This window comes from Xiphophorus hellerii, chromosome 4 (genome assembly GCF_003331165.1).
Source record: "Xiphophorus hellerii strain 12219 chromosome 4, Xiphophorus_hellerii-4.1, whole genome shotgun sequence".
Lineage (NCBI taxonomy): Eukaryota > Metazoa > Chordata > Actinopteri > Cyprinodontiformes > Poeciliidae > Xiphophorus > Xiphophorus hellerii.
This window is the reverse complement of record NC_045675.1, coordinates 21395040-21405639: the sequence shown is the minus strand read 5'-3', so window position 1 is coordinate 21405639 and position 10600 is coordinate 21395040. Positions and strand designations below refer to the sequence as shown.

General features: G+C 38.0%; 2 protein-coding genes across 3 annotated transcripts in view; both read left to right on the top strand.

The window, feature by feature from the left end:
- Positions 1-582: 582 nt before the first annotated feature.
- grk1a (G protein-coupled receptor kinase 1 a) lies at positions 583-6547 on the top strand. Its single transcript, XM_032559973.1, has 7 exons — positions 583-1548; positions 2157-2284; positions 2405-2562; positions 3273-3356; positions 4111-4235; positions 4321-4522; positions 5385-6547. The coding sequence occupies exons 1-7, from the start codon at positions 847-849 to the stop codon at positions 5675-5677; spliced, it is 1692 nt and encodes a 563-aa protein (XP_032415864.1). The 5' UTR covers positions 583-846; the 3' UTR covers positions 5678-6547.
- A 943-nt stretch (positions 6548-7490) lies between these two features.
- The window catches only part of tmem255b (transmembrane protein 255B), an 18304-nt gene continuing 15194 nt past the window's right edge, over positions 7491-10600 (top strand). For both annotated transcript variants that reach the window (XM_032561727.1, XM_032561726.1), the window contains exons 1-3: positions 7491-7742; positions 8359-8501; positions 8600-8662. In XM_032561727.1, the coding sequence (XP_032417618.1) occupies positions 7679-7742; positions 8359-8501; positions 8600-8662 (270 nt within the window). In that variant the 5' untranslated portion in view covers positions 7491-7678. The remainder of the gene's footprint in view (positions 7743-8358; positions 8502-8599; positions 8663-10600) is intronic.

Below are 10600 nucleotides of genomic sequence, written 5' to 3'. Positions count from 1 at the left end.
CTTCTGCATCTGACCTTTGTCAGAGGAATATTTGCCATTTAACTTTGATTTTTGTATTACTGAGGCATGGCAAGCCTCCTGAATTTAAAGAATCACCTCGTGTAAACGATCAAATGTAGAATGATCTCACTGTCAGGTCCTTGGTCTGGGATCTCCTCCTCTTCTGTTTTCTTAAGATATGAAATACAGAAACATTTAATATATTCTACAAAGGGTTTTAAACCTATTTTTCTGCTCTCCTCCTGCACACTTTCTTAATTTTTTACACACTTTTAATAGGGTAGGTATACAGAATTGGAGGAAAAAGTACCAAAAGCCAAAGGAAAACCATTAAGACCATTATAAAGCCTGTACAAATACTGACTTAAGTTACATTATGAAACTGCAATAAGCTCTGACCAAATGTATGAGGAAATCATGAAAATGCATATTATTTTGTCTGAAAGGTAATGAACTTTGATGTATTCTTGCTTCTTTTGTTTCCCTTGTCTTTTCGTTGCTTTGTTTTCAACCTCCTTGTCTCTTGCAGTGAGCACATGGGCTAAGCACAGGATGTAGCATTAGAGAGATAACGGAGTGGATAAATCCCTTTGGAGAAAGGTGATGAGTCAGGCAGATCTGCATGTGTCTGCATGTGTGTGAAGGGGCGAGAAGAAGCTGTGAGCTTTGGTGATCCCCTCACTGAGGTCTCTGCAGTGAGCGGATGATAGGTGGCTGATAAACTTTGCCTCTAAAATCCCTAAGGGAAGAATAAATCCCTACTTTCTCCTTCTTGTTTTGGACTTCCTCCTTTATAGACTTTCAGCTAAAACCTCTTTGAGTAGATTTTTTTTTTTCTGTATCACCATGGATATTGGTGGCTTGACCACAGTGGTGGCCAACTCTGCCTACATCTCTGCCCGTGGGAGCTTTGATGGCACTGCCAATCCAGCCATCAACCGAGACAAGAAGTACCGCTCCCGCCTGAAGCTGCCTCACATCACAGTTTGTGAAGGTCTGCGTGAAACCTTGGACCTGGGCTTCAACACTGTCTGCATGGAGCAGCCCATCGGCAAACGGCTTTTCCAGGAGTTCTTGGACTCCAACAACGAGTATAAAGGCCCCTGCCGTCTTTGGAAGGATATCGAGGAATATAACATGGCTGAGGACGAGGACAGAGCCAGTAAAGCTGGCAAGATCCTGTCTCGGTACATGGAGCCCGAAGCCAAGTATTACTGCCCCTTTCTGCCGGAGAATGGCATCACAAAGGTCAAGGAGAAACACCAAGAAGCAGGCGACGATCTTTTCAATGCGACCATGGACAGCGTCACGGACTTCCTCAAAGAAGTGCCCTACACTTTCTTCCTGGAGAGCATGTATCTGAAGAGATTCCTGCAGTGGAAGTGGCTGGAGATGCAGCCGGTGGGAGAGGACTGGTTTTTGGATTTCCGTGTTTTAGGTAAAGGTGGTTTTGGGGAAGTGTCCGCCTGTCAGATGAAAGGCACAGGAAAACTGTATGCCTGCAAAAAGCTCAACAAGAAAAGGTTAAAGAAAAGAAAAGGTTATGAGGTAAGAGATTCTGAATCTATTGTGTATTGTTGATGCGATGCAAGCTGTGTTCAGTATAGATAAAGGTGTAATAAACTTAAAAGAGCTTCAAATTTACTGACATGTAGGATTAGAAAGACATATCAAATGTACCAGTTGCAATCATACAAAGGAAAATGATTTTCTAGCTATGTTAAATGTAGATCGTTTATGTGCTGGAGTCAAATTTCAGGCACACTGTCTCTACAAATTACTCCAAAAATAAATTATAATTTTCAGTGGAAGCTTGATTAAACTGGCTTTACTAATATTTACTGAGTCTATATCGAAATACTCTACATACAACTGCCAGACCCAGTAAGTTAGAGAAATACATTTGTCTTTCACAATTTTACTTTTTAAAAAACTTTTTAATTATAGATGGCGCACAAACTGAGAGCTGAGAAAAACACACTGTGTGATTAAGTCAACTGAACTGGTGGCTTACAGGGAAACTTTGAAATCTTACAACATAGTAGAAGGAACAACTACAACATTTCCTCAAAGCTAGACTGGGGATTAGTAAGAAGCCTGTGAATGAAGATGGCCAGGACGGTTTACTTACGTCTACTACCTTCTTCTGCCTCTAGGGGGCAATAGTGGAGAAAAGGATCCTCGCCCGAGTTCACAGCAGGTTCATTGTCTCCTTGGCTTATGCCTTCCAGACAAAAATCGAGTTATGTCTGGTCATGACCATCATGAATGGAGGAGACCTGAGGTTAGAACTTCTATCAACACTTTTGCACTTTTTTATTATTCTTGTTTCATATCATCTTCCATGAAGTTCAAATTACACAATATCTCCCTCCCTATCTCTGATCGATAACTTTGCTTCCAGGTATCACATCTACAATGTGGATGAGAACAACCCAGGCTTTGATGAGCCACGGGCCTGTTACTATGCGGCGCAGATTATCCAGGGCATGGAGCACCTCCACCAGAAGAGGATCATTTATAGAGACCTGAAGCCAGAGAATGTGCTGCTGGACAATGAGGGTCAGAAACACATGCACTCAACTAAAGGGAGAAACTTTAAATGCAGCTAATTCATCAGCATAAGCTAGTTTTCCCCTTATTTTCCAAAGGTTTAAGCCAATGACTAAAACCCAAGGTTGATTTTGGTTATGTAAAACATTTACTCATAGGAAATGAAGTGCCATTGCTTTGTAAACATGGCAAAAGGGTAGAAAGTGAAATTCTTTCTTGCAAATAAATCTCATAACTCAAATCTGCCCGAGATTGTTAAATATCAATAACCTAACAGAAGTCTTTTTACTTGTAGAGTTATTCTGTCATGTTACTTCAATGGTTTATGTGACAGAGCAAAGCAAAGTTGAGCCGCAGAAGAAAAATGCACATGCTTTAACTTTTGTTTGTTCTATATAATTAAAAATCTGAAACTTGTGACGTACATTTGTGTTTTACCACCTTTCACTACATAAAACTCAATGCAGCAACAAAGTTCAAGGAGTATGAAAACTTTTGCAAGGCACCGCATTTCTGCATACTTACAAGCACATAATGAGAGCTGAACTGGGAAAAGTTAAGCTTTTTCTCTTGGATTTACAAAGATTCAAAAACACACTAAACAGATGGTTTCGTTTTGTCACACTACATTTAGAGTTGATAGTTATTTTTTATAGCAAATAAAGTTTGTTAGAGAGTGAGCTCTTGGCATCTCTGTGCTGTTTTTTTTCTTCTCGCAGGTAACGTACGAATCTCTGATCTGGGTCTCGCCGTGGAGCTGGCAGATGATCAGCTCAAAATCAAGGGCTACGCTGGGACTCCAGGTACAGACAAAACATTTACACAGTGAGCTTAAGAAATTCTTCTTTGAACAAAGGTTTTTGGCTGCAACTGAATGTGTGAGAGCAATACAGTTAATCCTTATCTAATGTCACAGATTATATTTTGAGGATTTGAACTTAACGTTATCAGGTTTTACATTTTTTTAAAATAAAAATTACTCTTGCTCCTATAGAACAATAACATAATAAAGCACATCTTAGTGATAGTTGGCATACATATTGATAAAATGTGTTTTTATGTAGGGTTGGAAATAAGTATTTGAATTAAAACTAAGGAGGAGCAAAGCTAAGATGGTGCTTCAGTTTTTGTGTTTTTAAAAATTTTGTCATAATTTTCAGTGCATGAAACTGAACGTTCATATAAAAACAAACAAACAAAACAGATCCTGTAACGCTCCGGTTATCATGCAGACTTTTCTTTTTATACCTAATGAGACGATTTTGATTTGGTTAAGAACCTCTGTCTGTGTCTGTCATTTTTTCATTTTGACTTAATGACGGCCTTAAAGAGACATGATCTTAAATTAAGAAAACTAAATTACAAGGAAAATGATTAGGTTCAAGATTAAATTGCTTATTTTTTATTAACAGACCTCCTACAGCATTAGCCAACTGAGACACTAAACAAAATATTTCTAACATAAATGTTTGGCGTTTAATATTATTTAATTCATTACAACAAATCTAAATTGATGCTCCAGTTTAAACACTGAGAACTTCTGATTCTCCTGTTCAGGTTTCATGGCTCCTGAGCTTCTTAAAGGCGAAGAGTACGACTACTCTGTGGATTATTTCACTCTGGGAGTCACACTCTATGAGTTCCTGGCTGCTAAGGGACCTTTCAGGAGTCGCGGAGAGAAGGTTGATTGAAAAGAAAGGGTGCGTGAATAAACAAGGGGCTTCTTGATTTTGGAGTTTGAGCAGAGGTTTGATTTTGTCGCATCAGGTGGAGAACAAGGTGGTGAAGAAACGGATTCTGAACGATCCCGTAACCTATCCCGAAAAGTTCAGCGAGAGCGCCCGGTCCATCTGCGAGGGTCTGCTGTGCAAGGAGGTGGACAACAGGTTCGGGTTCAAGGACGGCTCGTGTGACGAGCTGAGGGCTCACCCCTTCTTCCAGGATATTAACTGGAGGAAACTGAACGCAGGTCAGTTTGTGACAGAAACAAATGTCCAGACACAAGCTATTAGTGTCACCAAAATGACGTTTCTGCTCTATATTTAAAAAAAGTTTTTAAACATATCCCCTGCCCACCCTTCAGCGAAGGGAACTCTGAAAACGGCAGGGGGAAAAAAGAATAAAAAGAAACAAGCAAGAGAGGTAAAAGTACACAAAATTATTCCATTATCGACTTGTAGGTGTTTAACCTTTTTCTTGAAAGAGTTTTATATAATTTCATATCTCTAATTGGGGAGACTGAAACATTTTCTCAGCTGGTGCCAAACACAGTTGAGCTAGATGTCATCTAATGGTCTTATGAGTTGAAGTCCATTTTGTAGTTCATTGGATTTCTTTTCCATGTTACACTAATACAGTAAAGTTTTATCTTAAATAAAAGACATGTAGAAACAATTTACCTTCATCATTCTGTTCACTGTGTTTTCCCATATAAACAAATGCAGACAGTTGATCTTCAAACAGTGTGGATACACTTTTGCTGTAGCTACTTAACTGTTATTGTGCCACTTTATTACCAAGTTTTAAAATTCACAAGGTTCTGATCATTTCCCAGTGCTTCCACAGCTTTGACCATCCCTGTTTGGACCGTCAACAAGTCCAAATATGGTTCTAAAAGCCTTGGTGTTATTGAAAAGTAGACTCAACTAAATCAGTTGAAACATTTTAATGTACAAGCTTTACCTTTGTTAGAGTAAAATATTAAGTGGGTTGCTCACTAAAGTAAAACACTAGAACATTAGATATCCTGTTGCTGATGTGCATCTTATAACATCAATGTCTCCAACATCAAACTATCTAAGACAAACTCTTTAACCTTCTGTCCCCTTCAGGAATCCTACCTCCCCCTTTCGTGCCAGACTCTAAGACGGTCTACGCCAAGGACCTGGATAACGTCGGCGCCTTCTCCACGGTGAAAGGCGTGGCTCTGGAAGACGTAGACAAGGAATTTTTCGATGAGTTTGCCACAGGGAACATCCCCATCCCCTGGCAGGAGGAGATGATAGAGACCGGGATCTACGGAGAGCTCAACGTGTGGGGCCCCGGCGGCACCCTGCCCAACGACCTGCGGCGTGAATCCATCCTGGAGCAGCCGCCCAAGTCCTCCACCTGCACGCTGTGCTGAGAGTTCGACATGAAACCTCTCTTCTCTATATGAGTGATTGAACAGGGACTGTCACAAGTACTGAGCACTTTTCAGGCAAGAAGTCAGTGAAGGAAAATTCATGTCATCGATGATTCTTCTTTTTGTTGTTGTATTTCAAGAAATGCATAATGTAAAGATTTATAGGATTATTGTGCTTTTTAATAATTTTACTCCAGGGAAAGAAATTGCTCAACAGTTCGCCAAAGTATTTGATATTTCATCAGGCTTCTTTAAAAACATTTCTCTTTTTTTTGTTTTTTTTTTGCAAAATATACAGATTTATGTAACTGTTCTAGTTAGGAGTTAAAAAAAATGTGAAGTTCTTCAGTCGCTATGAGACTAAATGAAAAGCAAAAGTCAAGCAGCACAGTGTTTATTTTTCATACCAATGCATGGCTTTCAGCTTGCACATATTTCTTCTATTTTTCATCATTCTGCTTCCCCAGTGTACCACATTAGTTTCCAACATGATTTAAAGTTTGTTTTCTTCTACAAAGATGTTAAGCAAACAAATGCACCATTTTGCATTTAATCCAAATGTGGTTTTGATGTTTTTCAATTAATCTGTACCCCTTGCAATTCATACAAGATTCTTCTTTTTGTCGCTGTTAGTTTCATAAATCCTTTATTTTAGTTTAACATTTTTTCATGCTAGTCATGTAGGAGGTTAACGCTTAATATTCTAGTTTATGCATTTACAAAGTACTCATTCATTTTTTAATTCCACCATAATCTTCTCTTTTTGCTGAAACAAAAACGGTAACAATGTGTCAATCATTAGATATGTAAATAATTATTTGAATATGTTAAATATTATTGAAATCCCTCTTAAATATGTGAATAAAAACCTTAAATTGAATGGTTGTTATGAAGGTGTGTTAATCCTATGTATCATTTTACTGTTTCGCACATATTTAAAAGTGTTTCATTATTTCTCTGACCGTAAAGTTTAGGTCAGTAGCTATGTTGTCCTCTCACATTCAATACTTTAAAAGCTCAACACAAATTTACTTCTGTTTAAAGGGATGTTCTCTTCTTTTTCCCATTTTGTTAATTCCCATTAACAGTAATGGGAATTTGTGTCAGATTACTTTTACACCCCAAGGATAATGAATTGTAAAGGATAACAAATTAAAAATTCCCAAACAATCTGATTGCCTGAAAAACTGAGGTAGACATTTTTCAGTTTCGGGTTAGGGTTAGGGTTAATTTCTGGGGGGTGATATTTTCTGGGGGTGATAAGGATGACTGCAGCGATTTTGGAAAAAATAAAACTGGAAACAATGGATGGCTGATGAATTATAATTGAAATTTTCATTGTGAGATGCTGCAAAAAAGAAAAGAAAAGAAAAGAAGGAGGAATTTCTTTTAAAGCGTATTTATTTTTTTATCAGGCCTGTAAATAAGAATGTAGGTTACTTTTATTTCAACTTTTCTTGTTTCAATGTATTTGTTACGGGATGTTTGTCAGTCAATACAGCTTCAGCACTTCACATATATATATTGCTTTCCAGTAGAGGGCGCTGTACTCATTTAAATTATTCTTTCCCATAATCATGAAAACCTCATAAAGCCTAGTTTTATGCATCATTAGACTGAGAACTGTAAATAATTTCCACAGCAATCCATCTGAAGCTGTATAAAACTTATGTAAGACAAATATTTGAATAATTCACCACTGGAGGGACACAGGGAGCTGATTGGCTTCTTCTTCCTCTCTCTGTGTAACTCCCTTCCCCTCAGGCTACAAGTAAAGTTGAACCCTTCGGACCTTTCATAGAGTCAGCTGACTGAAACCTCCTCTGATCATCCTGCAGCTCTGTAGATTGGAAACACAGGAACCGGTCGCGTTACTCCGCGCAGGATGAGGACGCTATTTTGAAGCAAATTAGTGTTAGTTGACTGCACAAGAGGAACCACCTGGACTGTGTTTTTTTTTTAATTATTATTTTAGATTGAATTCATCCTGACTGAAGCAACATGCAGCACCCCGAAACACAACAGAGCAGTCAGCAAACAACCACAGAAACTCTGGATTCTGCAGGTAAACTTAACTTTAAAAACCAGCATCCTTCACACTGTTAAGCATGTTTCTCCATTTTCCCCGTGAAACTGATCATCAGCCTTCTTCTAGTTAATATTGCTGTTGCGTTAACAAATGCACCTTTAGGTTTGGGGAAGACTCAAACTCTAAATTATTGAAGTGTAAAAAGGGAGCAGAATAAACTAAATACTTGGGGAGGCACCTCTTGATTATTTCCTGCTGTAAAGAAGGAGCAATCACTTTTATAAGTTTGTTTAATGAAAGGAAATGCTCAATAATTTCTATAAAGGTGGCAAAAAAAATTAATACAGCAAGTTGTCAGCAAGTAAAGGATTTTAAAAAGTAGCAGGAGTCAAATCTCAATGCTTTTGCACGATGAATCAAATGCAACAGTCAGTGAATCACATGCATAACAGTTTGTACAATTGAAAACTAATGTGTAACAACAACACTAGGTGCTTTAGTTGTATAAAATATAAAATTATGTTTATCAATGGTTAAAATGCATGTCATATATCTATTTTCTGTGATTTGTGCAGAAATATTTTCACTATATTTAGTCACATTTATGTCAAAATCTGGACATCCGTCTTTATCTGTTTTATTCTGCTTTCAGGTCTCTATGTCCGCAGAAGGAAGACGGCTCTGTGTGTGACCGTGTCTCTGCTGGCGTTGGCTTTGGTGGTCCTCACCATCGGTCTCGTCTCGGCCACTCGCACTGACAACGTGTCCGTGTCTGGATATTACCCCGGCATCACTGTGAGTGAAACAATTTTTTTATATATATATAAAAAAGGTTATAAGGTGACCCGGTGGGTTTTAAATTACAAACACAAACATTTCTTTTGTTTCTTCAGCTCAGTTTTGGAGCGTTTCTGGGAATTGTTGGCATCCACCTGGTGGAAAACCGCAGACCCATGGTGAGTTTGTACATCTGAGTGTCATTTTCAATAAATATGAATGTATTTTATCATTCTAAGGCTCAAGTTATTTAGAGCTTCATCTCGTAGAAATTGTATCCCTTACCTTAAAAATGTAAAAAGAAGAAAATCAAGAGATAAACATATAGATACATTTTGTTTTCGTTTTTATGGTCAGGTATGCCTTTGAACTATTGTTCAGTCCCATGTTTCAGAAAGCACAAAAGATCTGTCTTTTTCAGTGCTTCTTTTTAATATTTTGTCTGGTAGAAATAAGGTTTACATACCTTTACACCCCATTTTTGTATTTGTCCCCTGAAACTTGGTAACTGCTTATGCTACTGTCACATGAATAGTTTTCAAGCATTTGAGATAATTGGCAACGAGAGTGGACGATGAATTCTGGCCCACTCTTCTTCACAGAATTAGTCAGATTAGGGGATGACCAGGACGTCTAAGGTAATGGAGCTGCATATTAATTGTATTTAAATCTGAACTCTGACTAGGCCGCTCCAAAATCTTTTCTTTTTTGAGTGTCTCAGAGATGAACATGTGTGTTTTGTCAGGGTATTATGCATTGTTTTTAGAGATGTTCAAGGTAAAGGTAAAGGTAGTTTATTTATCTGGCTTATTTACTTTGGATCAACATTATTAGCTTTTTCTTCTTTTCCTCTTTCCTTTGGTTTGTTATTTTGTGTGTATTTCCTTTTAATTCATGTAAAGCACTTTGTATTGCCTTGTTGCTGAAAATGTGATATATAAATAAAATTACCTTTACCTTTACCATAGAGCCAGGTTGGTTTTGATGAACTTTTTAGCCTCATTATTTGAAAACTGCATTTGGTATTTACTCAGGTTATCTTTGTCTGACATTACAATTAGTTTGATGACTCCAGAGATAATTGAAATAGCCCTGTGATGGACTGGTGACCTGTCCAGAGTATCCCGCCACTGACCCAATGGTCACTGGAAAGAGACGCCAGACTGTCACTGTAGATATTCTTCATCTCAGTCACACATCCGGTGTTTCATGGTCTATTTCAACTCAGATTTAGTTACTCAAGAACCCCATAAAGAGGCTATAATGTGATATATCGCACAATTAAAATAGGAAACAGCAATAATTCATGATTTCAAGTATCAAACAAAATCTTAATTTGTGATACTTAAAACTTTACTTGTACAATGTGATGTTGCACGACACCCCTTTCCTTGATTTGCATCAAGGTGAGTTATGGCTTTCTGTGCTTCACTAGAATTGTCATTTTTAAACGAGGCCGTGTTCCAGGAAAACAAGACATATATAACATAAATTACAAGATTACATTACAGACTGTGCAAATCTGCTAAACTGTTTTGCGGGAAATTGTTGTGTTGTGAGCAAGAGACAAATCAAATTACTCAATGGCAGCGTAATGAGTTCATGTTCCTCATGCTCAGGTCAGAGTACATGGCTGGATTTGTGGTCGGGGAAAATTTGTCTCCAGACTTCAATGACAAGAGGGAGAATTGCATTAGTATCGGCCAGCTGCTAGCAGAGATCCGTTATTTTGGACAGGAACACAGACAACACCAGATTGTCTCCTTGCAAAAAAAAAAAAGAAGAAGGTAATAAAAAAAATTATCCTATCCACGATTCCCAAAAAGCAACATCAGAAAAATGACAGCTAAATCGTCCACATATAAAAGTTTTAGAGTTGGGAAAAAACACGCTGCTAAACTGGGCCAGAATCGTTCTGAAGCCGGTTCAAACCAGTTTGTGATAAAAGTCTAGCAACGGTCAAATACACTGCAGCTACAAAACCAAAAGCACAGAAGGTGTTACGTGACATTTAATTGTCAGTATCGAGTTAACAGCACTTGAAACTCAGCATGATACCCAGCACGTCTGAACGGGACTCCAGTGACTTACAAATCTTTTTACTTGATGTTTAATTT